This window comes from Amblyraja radiata, chromosome 5 (assembly GCF_010909765.2).
Source record: "Amblyraja radiata isolate CabotCenter1 chromosome 5, sAmbRad1.1.pri, whole genome shotgun sequence".
NCBI classification, from domain to species: Eukaryota; Metazoa; Chordata; class Chondrichthyes; order Rajiformes; family Rajidae; genus Amblyraja; species Amblyraja radiata.
In genome coordinates, this window is record NC_045960.1 from 109,685,726 (window position 1) to 109,702,463 (window position 16,738).

At 45.8% G+C, this 16,738-nt stretch overlaps 1 protein-coding gene across 1 annotated transcript in view; it reads right to left on the reverse strand.

The window, feature by feature from the left end:
- Positions 1-357: 357 nt before the first annotated feature.
- The window catches only part of snx3 (sorting nexin 3), a 36,397-nt gene continuing 20,016 nt past the window's right edge, over positions 358-16,738 (reverse strand). Inside the window, exons 2-4 of the mRNA XM_033021964.1 lie at positions 9,678-9,773; positions 7,001-7,125; positions 358-1,540 (exon numbers count right to left, since the gene is read on the reverse strand). Coding sequence (XP_032877855.1) covers positions 1,426-1,540; positions 7,001-7,125; positions 9,678-9,773 — 336 coding nt within the window. The 3' untranslated portion in view covers positions 358-1,425. The remainder of the gene's footprint in view (positions 1,541-7,000; positions 7,126-9,677; positions 9,774-16,738) is intronic.

The following is a 16,738-nucleotide window of genomic DNA, read 5'->3' on the forward strand; positions in this document are numbered from 1 at the left end:
TAAAGATAGCGGAGTTAGGGGATATGGGGAGAAGGCAGGAAAGGGGTACTGGTTGTGGATGATCAACCATGATCACATTGAATGGCGGTGCTGGCTCGAAGGGCCGAATGGCACCTATTGTTTATTGCTTCGATCAAGAGCAGGCACAAAGCAGTCTATTTGGGAGGAGGGATCCCCACCCTACACTTGAAACCTGATCTACCCGTAGCAGATACCTCAATGGAAAGATCTCAGTGGATAGGAAGGGCTGAGAGGGATACGTCAAATGCAGGCAGGTGGGGGCATCATGGTCGGCATGGGCAAGTGGGGCCGAAGGGCCCGTTTCCGCGCTGTCGTACAAACACTGAAATCATCAAATCAGGTATCAATACATGTTTAATGTGCCTTTTAGAGTCTCAGGATATTCTCAAGTGCAGTTAAAGACAAGATAGCAGGACCAGGATACAGCAAAGTTTCACTTAACTGGCGAAGAGTAAATTAATTGCACTGGAAATAAGTTGGTCGTCATTCGAACTCTGCTTCTCTTCCATTAACACTGATGCACAGCAAAAAAAATATGTGGAGAAGAGAATCAGAGCATGTGTAACAAACCAAGGAGAAGCATTAAAGTTTATAACATAGCGACATGTGCACAGAGTTAAATATGATTCAACATTTGTCTTAACTTTATTTGAAAACATTTCCGCTTTGCAGGAGGCTTGTTCTTAGTGTCTGATAAGTTCAAAAACAGAGACTTGGCTACAAGAGTTAGTACAAAAAACGAAGGAATCGGAAGAGGCTCGACTTTCTCATTATATATACGAGCCGCAAAGATACAAATGCAGTATAATATGGATAGAGGTTCCCAGCTGAGGGGACAAAAAGGGAGCTGCGTGGCGATAGGTGGGCTTGGCAAAAAGTGGGAAGGAACACAAACAGAGAGGGTTGTGGTTTGGCTAGTGGTGGTCCTAAATCCCCCCCCCCATCTAGTCACCATGCACTCCAAAAACAAAATGCTTGCCAGATTACGGACAGACTTCAGCTAGGAGTTTTGAATAACAAAGCACATGCATTATAAAAATATTCTTTCACAACTGTCGGGAGTATATCAGATAAAATTGTTAGAAATACTGCACTCGTACACCACGGGTTCACCCGGCAGACTTGCCAAATGTAACGTGCGATCACAAACAGTCGCATCTCCATACTCGACTCAATTTTAAGGCTTCAGTATGAATAAAGCAATAATGTGTTATACAAAGCCAAATCATAGTAGCCAACTCGTATCCCAAGTGCAGATCCTTCTTGCTCGCGATCTGCACCCGTGACGAAGCTCTGTTCAGAAACATCGGGAAGCAGAAAGATGTACTGAGGATTAACCAAAAATACCAGCAATTTCAATTGATATGGAAGGATTTTGTCAGCAAGATCAGTGTTTTAGTCCTTTCACACTGTTTGTGCATGTTTCACCTTTGCTGGCGTGTAGTTTTTGTCTACGATTTCCTCTTGCAGGAACATGTGAAGGCAGCGCTCATTCTGTGCCAAGGGATGTCCCGCAACTCTGAAAAAGGAAAGGGCAATTTCAGTCAAAGAGTGATACAGCGTGGAAACAGGCCCTTCGGCCCAACTTGCCCACACCGACCAATATACCCCATCTACACTAGTCCCACCTGCCTGCGTTTGGCCCACATCCCTCTAAACCGGTCCTATCCATGTACCTGTCCAATTGTTTCTTAAACGTTGCAATAGTCCCAGCCTCAACTACCTCCTCTGGCAGTTCGTTCCATACAAGCACCACCCTTTGTATGAAAAAGTTACCCCTCAGATTTCAATTAAATCTTTCCCTCTTCACCTTAAATCTATGTCTTCTGGTTATAATAGTATATCGACACACTGGTCTGTTCTGTATTCATGCCTTCTATATTCTGTTGTGCTGAAGTAAAACAAGAATTTCATTGTCCTATCTGGGACGCATGCAAATAAACTCTCTTAAATCCCCTACTCTGGGCAAGAGTTTGTGAGTCTACCCCATCTATTCCTCTCATGATTTTTGTACACATCTATAAGATCATCCCTCATCCTCCTGCTCTCCATGGAACAGAGACCCAGTCTGCTCAACATCTCCCTGTCGCTCAGGGCCCTTGTCCAGGGCAACTTTTCCGTAAATCTTCTCTGTACCCTTTCCAACTTGACAACATCTTTCCTGTAACATGGTGCCTAGAACTGAACACAATACTCTAATTGCGGCCTTATCAATGTCACGTATAACTGCAACATGACCTCCCAACTTCCTTACTCAATACCATGACTGATGAAGGCCAAAGTGCCAATAGCCTATCTACCAGTCGAGTCACATTTGAGGAACAATGTGCCTGCACTCCTAGATAACTCTGCTCTATAATAATAATAATAATAATAAATTTTATTTATGGGCGCCTTTCAAGAGTCTCAAGGACACCTTACAAAAATTTAGCAAGTAGAGAAAAAACATGTAAGCGGAATGAAATAAATAGTAGAGACATGACTAGTACACAAATTAAAGACAGAATTCAATTCAAAACACAATATGGGGCAATTCATGCACAGATGAAAAGGGAGGGGGACGTGGGGCTAAGGATAGGCAGAGGTGAAGAGATGGGTCTTGAGGCGGGACTGGAAGATGGTGAGGGACACGGAATTGCGGATCAGTTGGGGGAGGGAGTTCCAGAGCCTGGGAGCTGCCCTGGAGAAGGCTCTGTCCCCAAAACTGCGGAGGTTGGATTTGTGGATGGAGAGGAGACCGGCTGATGTGGATCTGAGGGACCGTGAGGGTTGGTAGGGGGAGAGGAGGTCAGTGAGATATGGGGGGGCCAGATGGTGGAGGGCTTTGTAGGTGAGGACCAGGATTTTGTAGGTGATCCGGTGGGAGATGGGAAGCCAGTGAAGTTGTTTGAGGACTGGAGTGATGTGATGCCAGGATTTGGTGTGGGTGATGAGTCGGGCGGCTGCGTTCTGGACCAGTGGGAGTCGGTTGATGTAGGTGGAGCTGATGCCAAGGAGAAGTGAGTTGCAGTAGTCCAGTCGGGAGGAGATGAAGGCATGGATGAGTCTTTCAGCAGTCTTTAAAGGGCCCGTCCCACTTACGTGTCCTTGGCACGCAAATTACGCGAGCTCGTGGTTGCGTTGAGTCGCGACGGTCCCGCGCGACTTCATTCGACTGCACAGCCGTCTGGAGCACGTGACGTCATTTGAAGATGGACACAAAGCTGGAGTAACTCAGCGGGACCGGCAACATCTCTGGAGAGAAGCAATGGGTGATGCTGCGTGTCGAGACTCTTCTTCAGTCTGAAAAGAAGGGTCTTGACCCGAAACGGCATCCATTGCTTCTCTCCAGAGATACTGCCGGTCCCGCTGAGTTACTCCTGCATTTTGTGTCTATCTTCAATTTTCTTGGCCCTGCTCTGGGGGTAGAAGTGGGGGCGGATCCGGACCGCAACGGCCGTGAGCGCCAGGCCGAGTTCGGCGAACGTTTGCCTGCTTCTGCTGCTGTTGAAGGTGAGACGTTGCGTCGCGCCAGGGTCTTGGGCCTGTCCCACTTTGGCCGTCAGTTCCGCGACAGGCCGTTGCAAAGTTTTTTTTTGCTACAAAAATTTCGGAGCCCCGCGTGATGTCGCGCACAACTCCATACCCCTCCGGGTTTCTCAGTGGGACCGGCCCCGCGCGGCCACACGATGCCCATGCACCTCAACGCGACCACGAGGTCGCGTAATTTGCGTGCTAAGGACATGCAAGTGGGACAGGCCCTTAACACTCCCCAGAGCCCTACTATTCACTGTGTTAAAATTCAATCATAATATTCAAGCAGTCTGAAAGGGCCCCGACTTGAAATATCATCTATCCATATTCTCTAGAGATGCTGCCCGACTCTCCGATTTCCTGCAGCACATTGTGTCTTTTACAATTTTTAACAAATAATTTACAATAGTTTAAATGGGCCAGCAGGGGCTTGGTGGGGTGAAGAACGTCTGTTTCCCTGCTGCAACTGAATCATTCTGTAACTATTTATAGACAGACAGGCCGCAAATGGAACAATACCGACAATCTGGCACGAGCTAGGTAACAAACCTTTCGAAAGGAGATGAGGAATTTCTTTAGTCAGTGGGCGGCCAATCTGTGGAATTCTTTGCCACTGAAGGCAGTGGAGGCCACGTCAATGGAAGACAGACACAAAGCTGGAGTGACTCAGCGGGACAGGCAGCATCTCTGGAGTGAAGGAATGGGTGCCGTTTCGGGTCGAGACCCTCCTTCAGTCTGAAGAAGGGTCTCGACCCGAAACGGCACCCATTCCTTCACTCCAGAGATGCTGCCTGTCTCGCTGAGTCACTCCAGCTTTTTGTGTCTATCTTCGGTTTAAACCAGCATCTGCAGTTCCTTCTGACACACTAAATCAATGGATACTTTTAAGGCAGAGATCGATAGATTCTCGATTAGTATGGGTGTCAGGGGTTAAGGGGAGAAGGCAGGAGAATGGGGTTGAGAGGAAAAGATAGATCAGCCATGATTGAATGGCGGAGTCGACTTGATGGGCCGAATGGATCGACTAGGCTTATCTTCACTGGAATGTACGAGGATGAGAGGATATATAATAGACACATAACATTCTTAAAGGATTGGACAGGCTAGATGCAGGAAAAATGTTCCCGATGTTGTGGAGTCCAGAACCAGGGGTCACAGTTTATGAATAGTAGACCATTTAGGACTGAGGTGAGGAAAATCTTTTTCACCCAGAGAATTGTGAATCTGTGGATTCGCTGGATGTTTTCAAGAGAGTGTTTGATATAGGTCTTAGGGCTAATGGAATCAAGGGGTGTGGGGAGAAAGCAGGAATGGCTTACTAATTTTGGGTGATCAGCTATGATCATATTGAATGGTGGTGCTGCTCCTGCACCTATCAAGGGGTATGGGGAGAAAGCAGGAAATGGCCTACTTTTGCTAAAGGTTCTTTAGTAACTTGTCAGTTTCTTTGTTGAACTAAATTAAGGCGCATGTTGCAATCAAATGCGCTTGAACAATTGGTTGGGAAGAAAGCCAAACTGTAAGAAAGACGACTGCGCCTCCTTTTCAAGAGCATTTTTTAGCCAAATTTTAGAGATACAACGTGGAAACAGGCACTTCAGCCCACACCAACTAGCGTTCACCTTTTCCCACTAATTATATCCTTGCACTCTAGGGCTATTTACAGAAGCCAATTAACCTACAAATCTGAAACGTCTTTGGAGCGTGGGAAGAAACCGAAGCAACAGGAGAAAACCCACATGGTCACGGGGAGAATGTACAAACTCCGTACAGACAGCACCTGCAGTTAGGATCGAACCTGGGTCTCTGGTGCTGAAGCAGCAACTCTACCACTGCGCCACCGTGCTGCCTCTTTGCTGGTAGAGTTCTAGGATTGTGGGCATTCAGCTGCAAATTTAGACTCTTGGTTGATCTCAAGAGCGGAAATTAGATTTGTGAAAGTTTACCGGTTTTAAACAAGGTCGATGTAGGTAAGCTGATCCCATTAGCTTATGGTTCCATGGTCAGGCAATAACTGTGTGAAAACAAGGGACTGCAGATGCTGGTTTACAAAAGACAAGAGTGTTGGAGTAGCTCAGCTGGCCAGGCAGCATCTCGGGAGAACGTGGAGAGTTGACATTTCAGGTTGGGACCCTTCTTCTGACAGAAGGGCAAACAGTCGGAACAATCGGAACTCGACCGGATATGTCATCCATCCATGTTCTCCCGAGATGCTGCCTGACCCGCTGAGCTTCTTCAGCATTCTGTCTCCCGATAACTATACTTAGTTCCATTAAAACATAGCAAATGAGGATGTTATAACAATGCAGTAGGTCCCAAACACAATTACAATTGTCGGAATATAACCGCTTATTTTGTGATGTTGGCACATGAGCAAGAACAACGGGCAATACGGTGGCGCAGTGATAGAGTCGCTGCCTCACAGCGCCAGAGACCCAGGTTCGATCCTGACTACCGGTGCCGTCTGTACGGAGTTTGTACGTTCTCCCCGTGACCTGCGTGGATTTTCTCCGAGATCTTTGTTTCCCTCCAATGCTCCAAAGACGTACAGGTTTGGTATAAAATGTAAAATTGTCCCTGTGTGTGTAGGGTAGTGTTAATGTGCGGGGATCGCTGGTCAGTGCGGCTTAGGTGGGCCGAAGGGCCTGTTTTCATTATGCATCTCGAAACTAAATAGTTAAACGAAAAAAGTTTGAACAAAAGTGACATTAAAGAGACTGGAAGGTTGAGACTCTTCTTCAGACTGATGTCGGGGGGGGGGGGGAAGAAAGAGGTGGAGACAGTAGGCTTTGTGGGAGAGCTGGGAGGGGAAGGAGGGAGAAAGCAAGGGCTATCTAAAATTAGAGAAGTCAAAGTTCATACCGCTGGGGTGTAAACTACCCAAGCGAAATATGAGGTGCTTTTCCTCCAATTTGCGCTGGGCCTCACTCTTCTCACAATTAGCCCAACAAATTTGACTGGAGCCAAATTAGGCCATTGGGCCTATCGAGTCTACTCTGCCCTTCAATCATGGATGATCTATCTTGCCCTCTCAACCACATTCTCCTGCCTTCTCCCCATCTGCACTTCTCCAGATGCCTCCGAGCAGCCAGATCTTTGGAAGAAACTCACCTTTGAGATATCAAATCAAAAATCAAACAGACCATCAATACGTGTGTAATCAAATATTACTTTTCATCTCTGCACACACACACACACACAAAAAAACTAGAAACTCCATTTGCCATTTCAAAACGTGAGATCCAAAAAAAAAAAAAAAAAAAAAAAAATCAGGACACATCCTGTCACTTCTAACAGTCTTGTGCCTGTTACAGTTCAATAAATGGAACGTGGGTTAAATTAAACACTTCCTGAATTTCACTTCCCTCAAACAATATTCCACGCGCTTAAACATTTGGGCGGCTTTCCATTTTTATTCACGGAACTCAATTTCTTTGCATTCATAAGTAAATGGAAAAAGCATTACTTGTTAATAAATTGTTCAAGGCCCTGTCTTCTCTCTTCTATAAAGCTGTCATCGAAGATGCCATCATCCCCTCTGAAAGGCAGCTGCCGAAATAGTGCTTTGCCTGGCAATGGTGGCACCACAACCTGCAAGGGAGAAGAGGACCACAAAGTTTAAGACAAATCTATAGTCAGCCAACATTGCGATTTACTTTAGAATGGAACTGTGGATGCTGGTTTATACCAAAGATAGACACAAAATGCGGGAAAACTCAGCGGGTCACTCAGCATGTCTGGGGAAAAATGGATAGGGACCTTTCCTCGTACTCATCAGCCGAAAGACAAAAGTAAGCATGTCGAATGCCCTCTTCACCACCCTGACCAGCCGTGTAGCCACTTCATGAAACATACCTGGCACTGCCAGATGTGTTTTACAATATTCTCTCTCTCCTCCCCACTTCTATAATCTCAAGTCCGATCACAAGTCCGTAACAGTGCGTGTTACATTTGGTAATGTATATGCTCTCAGTTAGTTTAGTTCAGAGATACAGCAATGGAAACAGGCCCTTTGGCCCACCGAGTCCACGCTGACATAGAAACATAGGTGCAGGAGTAGGCCATTTGAACCTTCGAGCCAGCACCGCCATTCAATGTGATCAAGGCTGATCATCTAAAATCAGTACCCCAATCCTGCATTTCCCCCCATATCCCTTTAGCCCCAAGAGCTAAATCTAACTCTCAATCGACCATCGATCACATGTTTGACGTTTTCCCACATTCTCATCCAGTCCCAACACACCAGTGGTAATCTGTATAGAGGCCTATGAACCTACAATCCCGCACGTCTTTGGGTTGTGGGAGGCAATCGGGAGTATATCACAGGGGGAGCATGCAAACTCTGCACAGGCAGCATTCAAGGTGAGGATCAAACCCGGGTCTCTGGCGCTGAGAGGCAGCGGGTCTACCAGGTTAAAGGTTCAACACTGTGTTGTGACAGGAGCTCTGGTGTTTTTTGTTTTTTTTAAATGGTCTGGAACATTCAATGCCTACTCTTCCCACTTGCTGAAAACCCGCACAACCGGACTTAACGATAAAGGCAAACAGTGATGTGGCCAATTCATTCGAGCTTGGAAAAACCCCACTGCAAATCAAAGAACACTTCCTCTTCGCCACGATGTTGAAAATGCATCCATTGCAGTTTGTTCTGCATTCCGTTCAGACCCATTTCCTGCACAATTACCTCAGTGGATTTATTTCTCGACCATGGCTTCATGGAAGTAGCAGCAATTTACTTTTGTTCAAAAGACATTGTAGATCAACTTAAATTTAAGCATTGTGTAAATTCCACACAACCAATTCAAACTGGATGCTCGGGGATACCTCAATGACAGCTTCACATGCAGACAGTTTTAGACTTTAGACACAGCGTAGAAACAGGACCTTCGGCCTACAGAGTCCATGCTGGCCGGCAATCACCCCATCCACTGACACCCAGATACAACAGACAACAGGTGCAGGAGTAGGCCATTCGGCCCTTCGAGCCAGCACTGCCATTCAATGTGTTTAAGAAGGAACTGCAGATGCTGGAAAATCGAAGGTAGTCAAAAGTGCTGGAGAAACTCAGCGGGTGCAGCAGCATCTATGGAGCGAAGGAAATAGGCAACGTTTCGGGCCGAAACCCTTCTTCAGACTCAAGAAGGGTTTTGGCCTGAAACGTTGCCTATTTCATTCGCTCCATAGATGCTGCTGCACCCACTGAACTTCTCCAGCACTTTTGTCTACCCGCCATTCAATGTGATCATGGCTGATCATCCCCAATCAGTATCCCGTTCCTGCCTTCTCCCCATATCCCCTGACTCCGCTATCTTTAAGAGCCCTATCTAGCTCTCTCTTGAAAGTATCCAGAGAACCCGCCTCCACCGCCGTCTGAGGCAGAGAATTACACAGACTCACCACTCTCTGTGAGGAAAAAGTATTTCCTCATCTCCGTTCTAAATGGCTTACCCCTTATTCTTAAACTGCGGCCCCTGGTTCTGGACTCCCCCAACATCGGGAACATGTTTCCTGCCTCTAGCTAGTTCTTCCCGAGACCCCACTCGCAGTCTCAGGGAGAGCGTACAAACTCTACCTCCATGCCGGCCCTGAATTAGAGGCAAGTTGAACTAGCTGAAATGTACTTGCAGAGCCGATCGAACATTACCTGGTACATTTCAATCTAATTCTATTGTAAGGATATTTTTGCTGAGTTCACCTTTCCCTAAAAGGTCAATGTGAAATGGCTTACCCAAACAAAATGGGCAAGTGATGAAACCCAGTTATGGCTGGAGGGTACCACACAAGAGCAGACGTAGGCCATTCAGCCCATCAAGTTCAATCATGGCTGATCTACCTTTACCTGTCAACCCCATTCTCCTGCCTTCTCCCCATAACCCCTGACACGCGCACTAATAAAAAAAAGTCAATCTACGCCTTAAAAAATATCCATTGATGGCCTCCACAGAGTCACCACCCTCTGACTAAAGAAATTCCTTCTCATTTGCTTTCTAAAAGTATGTCATTGTATTCTGAGGCTATGGCCTTTGGTCTTGGCTTCTCCCACTAATGGAAACATCCTCTCCCCATTCACTCTGTCCAGACCTTGCTTGCTAGATGCAAGTTTTTACCCAAGATAGTTATCTTGTCCAATAAATTGGAAATACCTTGCTTTCCCTTTCAAGTTCATTTCTCAGCCATTCAAAGTCACTGTATCTTCTCCTCACTGAAGATTCCTTCAACTTGAATATCGGTAGATTGGTCTGGAAAAAAAAAAATTTCAAGTCACTCAAAGTGCGATGAAACTAATCCAGCAAATTCATCTCAAACGTGCAAGAGTTCTGAAAATAGGTTTAAGATTAAATGTGAAATATGAACAAATATTTAACACTATAAACCAGGAGAGTTTATGACCAGATGGTGAATAGATATTGGGGAAGCTAGTATTCTTTGCCACAATAGGTTACAAACCATGTTTCTAACAGCAGTATGGCCTCGGGCAGATGGGGCTCGTCAGCCTGGGAAGGCAGTCCATCTAGGAGAGGGAAAACCTCCACTGCCTTGTGGTCATACCCAGTCATGGAAAAGGCTCCAGGAGTAAACCTCAAAAAATTCCGGAGTCGGAGCCCCTAAGGCAGTTCATCGTTGTCTACAACCTCGCTCTGGCAGCTTCTGCGACGGCGCTGGTGCCAAACTGTAACGGCCCTGCTATTCCTTTGGATCGATCAGTGACGTGGAGAGGGGGGACGTGCTGCATGGGCAACAGCCTGTCCTCCATATGACATTGATCGCCCAGGCTTGCATCCCACCAGGATGCATCACCCCTGGTCAGTCATGACCGAGGGGGGCCTACTACATGGCAAATAATAGGCCATCAAACGAGACCTTAATGAGATTGGTGAATAAATACAAGCAAGAAGGCTAGCAGTAATTAATATCCACCGATTAGCAAGAAATTTGCTCCTACCCCCTTCCTGGGGTTGAAGAGAAAGTTCCAACATCATTATTCACATCCCCTCTTTTGCCTTCTCGATTATCTCCCACGTTTCTTATACGCAGATTCACTTGATCCCAGTCGTCTGTACCTCCATTTTGGACATGTACCACCATTTTGCTGACAAGAGTCCCTCATCTGAAGGGTTGCAACCTAAATCATCACCTGTCCATATTCACCAGAGATGCTGCCTGACCCTCCAAGTTACTCCAGAACTGTCTTTTTTTGATAAACCGGCATCTGCAGTTCCTCGTGTCTACATCTGCCTCTTCAGTCAGGATACCTTAATACATCTATCCGCTTTGCTGTTCATTGACAGGAAGATTTGTTTAGTTTAGAGAAACAGCGCGGAAACAGGCCCTTCGGCCCACCGTGTCCTGGCCGACCAGCGATTCCCCATACGCCAACACTATCCTCCTACACGTTGAGCATCGAGAGCAACTTTGCGCAGCATATCTGAAGAACAATGTACTGGCTGTGGAGAGGGTCCAGAGGAGGTTTACAAGAATGATTCCAGGAATGAGTAGGTTAACATACGATGATCGTTTGACGGCACTGGGCCTGTACTCGCTGGAGTTTAGAAGAATGAGGGGGACCTCATTGAAACTTACCGAATAGTGAAAAGCCTGGATAGAGTGGATGTGGAGAGGATGTTTCCACTAGTGGGAGAGTCTAGGAGCAGAGGTCATAGGATCAGAATAAAATGGTGTACCTTTTTAGGAAGGATACGAGGGGGAATTTCTTGAGTCAGAGAGTGACGAATCTGTGGAATTATTTGCCACAGGCGGCTGTGGAGGCCACCAATGGATATTTTTACAGCAGATAGATAGTTTCTTGATTAGTACAGGTGTCAGGGGTTATGGGGAGAAGGCAGGAGAATGGGGTTAGGAGGGAGAAATAGATCAGCCGTGATTGAAGTGGAGAGCAGACGATGGGTCGAATGGCCTAATTCTCCTCCTATCACTTATGACACGAGGGACAATTTATAATTTTACCAAGCCAATCAACCTATAAATCTGTATGTCTTGAGTATGTGAGGAAACTGGAGCACCCAGAGAAAACCCACACGGTCACAGGGATTGTACAAACTCCGTACAGACAGAACCCGTAGTCAGAATCGAACCCGGGTCTCTGGCGCTGTAAGGCAGCAATTCTACCCCTGCGCCACCGTGCCGCCCTTGTTGTCCCCGAACTCTCCCCATCCTACTTTTGACAGCCTCCCCTTGCCAGATGACCCTGTAGCCAACAGCTTCCTTGGAACAGAGAGGATATGGACCGTCTTTAGGTTTGAGGGGGCATGGAAGGGGAGATGGCAAGAGCGAGTCTATAACAAGTACCCATAGGTGTAGGTAGTGGAAGATTGGGAGGGAATGATGCAAAGACTTCCTCAGGGTGGGTAAATCTGGATTGCCATGTCAGAGTAGGGTGCTGGAGACTGAGAGAACGCAGAAAGCAGGGTAGAATGAAGAGCAGTTTAGTATTTAGATGAGCATTTGATATGTATAGCATCCACGCTTGTCGTTCAGCTGCTTAAGGATTAGTATTGATTGCTACATCAGACAAGTTGGGCTAGGCTGCCTATCCCTGCTTCAATGGTTTTATCTTGCACATATTTCCTACCACAAAGTGCAAACTGCACGCGATCCTCCAATACAATTACGAGCATGTTGCCAGGACTCAGGCCCTGAGCTACAGGGGGAGGTTATATTCCTTGCAACACAGGAGGAATGAGGGGTGATCGTATAGAAGTGTACAAAATCATGAGGGGAATCGATTGATTAGACGCATAGAGTCTCTTGCTCAGAGAGAATTGAGAACCAGAGGACATAGGTTTAAGGAGGAAAAATTTAATAAGAACCCAAAGGCTAACTTTTTCCACACTAATTTGAGGAAGGACATCCTTGTGATTGAGGCAGTGCAGCGTAGGTTCACGAGATTGATCCCTGGGATGACGGGACTGTCATTTGAGGAATGATTGAAAAGACTAGGCTTGTATTCACTGGAGTTTAGAAGGATGAGGGGAGGGATCTTATAGAAACATATAAAATTATAAAAGTCTGAAGAAGGGTTTCGGCCCGAAACGTCGCCTATTTCCTTCGCTCCATAGATGCTGCTGCACCCGCTGAGTTTCTCCAGCATTTTTGTGTACCTTTTAAAATTATAAAAGGACTGGACAAGCTAGATGCAAAAAAATGTTCCCAATGTTGGGTGAGTCCAGAACCAGGGGTCACAGTCTTAGAATAAAGGAGAGGCCATTTAAGGCTGAGGCCAGTTTTTGTGCTGTATGAATGACTTTTATGATGCATATGCACTTCTAGAAAAATCAACCTTTCAAAAATAAATCAAACACACAATGCAGTTGTAGAGCCCTAGTGAGACCACACCTGGAGTATTGTGTGCAGTTTTGGTCCTCTAATTTGAGGAAGGACATTCTTGCTATTGAGGGAGTGCAGCGTAGGTTTACAAAGTTAATTCCCGGGATGGCGGGACTGTCATATGCTGAGAGAATGGAGCAGCTGGGCTTGTACACTCTGGAGTTTAGAAGGATGAGAGGGTATCTCATTGAAACGTATAAGATTGTTAAGGGCTTGGACACACTAGAGGCAGGAAACATGTTCCCGATGTTGGGGGAGTCCAGAACCAGGGGCCACGGTTTAAGAATAAGGAGTAAGTCATTTAAAACAGAGACGAGGAAACACTTTTTCTCACAGAGAGTGGTGAGTCTGTGGAATTCTCTGCCTCAGAGGGCAGTGGAGGCAGGTTCTCTGGATGCTTTCAAGAGAGCTAGATAGGGCTCTTAAAAATAGCGGAGTCAGGGGATATGGGGAGAAGGCAGGAACGAGGTGCTGATTGTGGATGATCAGCCATGATCACATTGAATGGCGGTGCTGGCTCGAAGGGCCGGATGGCCTACTCCTGCTCCTATTGTCTAATATGCTTAACGTTCAACATAACGCACTACTTTGTGCTAACAGCATCCAACAGCTGTATTCCTTAACAAGTAGCACCAAGTATCAGAGGCCAACATACCAGAAAAATCTTACTTTGCTAATATGGGTCATGAACCTAATGTCCAAGCACAGACATTAGATTTAAGACTCCCTTTTGAACTTCCAGGACGTACCTTTAGAAAGGAGATGAGAAGGAATTTCTTTAGTCACAGGGTGGTGAATCTCTGGAATTCATTACCAAGTCAATGGATATTTTTAAGGCGGAGACAGACAGATGCACGGGTGTCAGGGGTTTTGGGGAGAAGGCAGGAAAATGGGGTTGAGAGCGATAGATAGATTATAGAAACATAGAAACATAGAAAGTAGGTGCGAGAGTAGACCACCAGGTCCGTCGAGCCCGCACCGCCATTCGCTCATGGCTGAACACTAAACAGACACACTTACCCACAAACAGTAGACACAAGACACAGAACACAAGACACTACCCTCCCCTATATACCGCTATCACCCCTCTCCACCCCAAGAACCGCGTGATCTCCTGGCCATGATTGAATGGCGGAGAAGACTCGATAGGCCGAATGGCCCAATTCTGCTCCTATCACCTTTGAAATTCAAACCTATGCTTAACCTGGAATGTAGATACTTGGAACTGCAGATTGCTGGTTTACAAAAAAAAGCACAGTACTGGAATAACTCAGCAGGTCAGCCAGCATCTCTAGAGTGGGGGGCCTTAAATGGGGGGCTACCATCGACTCCACAGTCAAAAAGGCACAACAGAGGATGTACTACCTACGGCAGCTGAGGAAGCACAATCTGCCTCAGGCAATGATGGTCCAATTCTACACAGCCATCATAGAGTCTGTTCTCACCTTCTCCATCATGGTCTTGTTTGGCTCGGCCACCCAAGCACGACAGCTGGAGGCTGCAGCGAATCATCTGATCAGCAGAGAAGGTTATTGGCTGCAACCTTCCCTCCATTGATGAACTGTACACTGCAAGGGGCAGGAAGCGAGCGGGCAAGATCATCTCTGACCCCTCACAATGACAATGGGACTTTAAACTGTGTAGAGTGTTTGTTTTGTTATTTATTCTATGTTATGACTGCAGGCTAAACCATTTCATTGCACTGAAAAGTGCAATGACAATAAAATTGAATCCAATCCAATCCAATCTCACCCTGGCCACAAACTCTTTGAATCACTTCCCTCTGGAAGGCGACTCCGGACTGTCAAAGCTGCCACAGCCAGACATAAAAACAGCTTTTATCCACGAGTAGTTGCTCTACTCAACAGCCAAAAATCTGTAGCCTCCCTTTGATCTGGTATTCTGTTGGTTCACATGCTTGATCAATGGTGATTTATCATTAATGTTTTATTATTATTAATGTTTAGTGTTTTCTGAGTCATTCGTAACTGTCACTGTATGTCATGTTGTTACTTGTGGGCGGAGCACCAAGGCAAATTCCTTGTATGTGAATACTTGGCCAATAAACTTAATTACTTACTTACTTAGAGAACATGGATAGGTGATGTTTCAGGTCAGAATCTTCCCGCCCAAAACATTCCTCATCCATGTTCTCCAGAGATGTTGCCTGCCCCAGCACTCTGCGGCTTAATTTAGAACGGCAACTTAAAATTTGTATAGCACTTGTGTCAGCATGAAAGTCAGATCTCAAACAAGTAACACAAATAAACTGCAAATGATTTCTAACACACCCAATCATGAGAAATTCAGATCTCAAACATTCTTCTCCCTCTCTATTGTGGCTTTGACTCCAACACATGCAATTAAAATAATTGAAAGTTCAGTACTGGTTCAGTGGTCAGTCAATTTGACTGCACGTCTTCAAAGCTACTCTGCTCGATTTCCTCCCAATCTCAACAAGTTGCTTGCTACTTTCAGATATCAAGACTGCAATGAGCAAATATTAATTTTATTGCCATTTGAAAGTCAATGCTGGCCAGAAGGGTGTTTTTTTTTTTGCGATATTCCTGAATTTTTCTGGTCAGCTCCTTTCTTCAAAGAAAGGCATTATTCCACAGCAAGCTGTTAATTTGTACTAATTGCACTTTGGATTAGAGTTATCCAATTTCACCAGCTAGCTTTTTACCTGAACTTGCCTTGGTTCCCCTTGAAACACCGTTGGGTCTTTGTGGCTCTTGAATACGCAGAACAAAACGCTCACAACACTGATCATATTAAAATGGAACTCGGCATTTTAAATACCTTCTCTCAAATTACAAAGAGATTAACTTCTATTTTACTTGGTGTAAAGATCAACCAAGCCCCCAAAAAAAGCCTATCCTGAGCACTTACCTGTGGGCACAGAAGCATACAAAAAGTTAATCCTTGAAACAGATCAGGGCCGCAGGTACAATGCTCGAGTGGAGAGTGTAATTCTCATTAATTTGCCTTTAAAATTTCCTTTTTGAACTTCTGACACCTCATTCTTTATTCATCGACCGCGAGAGAGAGAGAGAGAAAGTGGCCGAGACACCAGACTATTGAAGAAATGCAACGTCCTCTCTTCTCAGTTTCATGGCTCTAATCTGGAGGTAATCTTTGTTTAAAAGACGATTTGGAAATAACACTGTGACCCTGACGGTTGAGAAATAAAACATACCAAGGCCAAGTCAGTGAATGTTTTTAAGGCAGAGATAGATAGATTATTGATTAGTACGGGTGTCAGGCGTTATGGGGAGAAGGCAGAAGAATGGGTTAGGAGGGAGAGAGAGAGATCAGCCATGATTGAATGGCGGAGTAGGCCAGATGGGCTGAATAGCCTAATTCTGCTCCCATCACTTATTACTGGACAAGCTAGATGCAGGAAAAATGTTCCCAATGTTGGGTGAGTCCAGAACCAGGGGCCACAGTCTCAGAATAAAGGGGAGGTCATTTAAGACAGAGGTGAGAAAAAACTTTTTCACCCAGAGAGTTGTGAATTTATGGAATTCCCTGCCACAGAGGGCAGTGGAGGCCAAGTCACTGGATGGATTTAAGAGAGAGGCGTGCAGTCAAGGGATATGGGGAGAAGGCAGGCACGGGTTATTGATAGGGGACGATCAGCCATGATCACAATGAATGGCGGTGCTGACTCGAAGGGCCGAATGGCCTCCTCCTGCCCCTATTTTCTATGACCTTATGAATATCTCCAGTTTGACCTATGGTCTATTCATGACACAAAAAAAGAAAAGTATGCATAACCGGTTTGGTAACAATTGCTGTTCGGGCTCAACGTACCTTCAGTTTGTTAAAGATTCCCTTATTCTACATAGAAAATCCT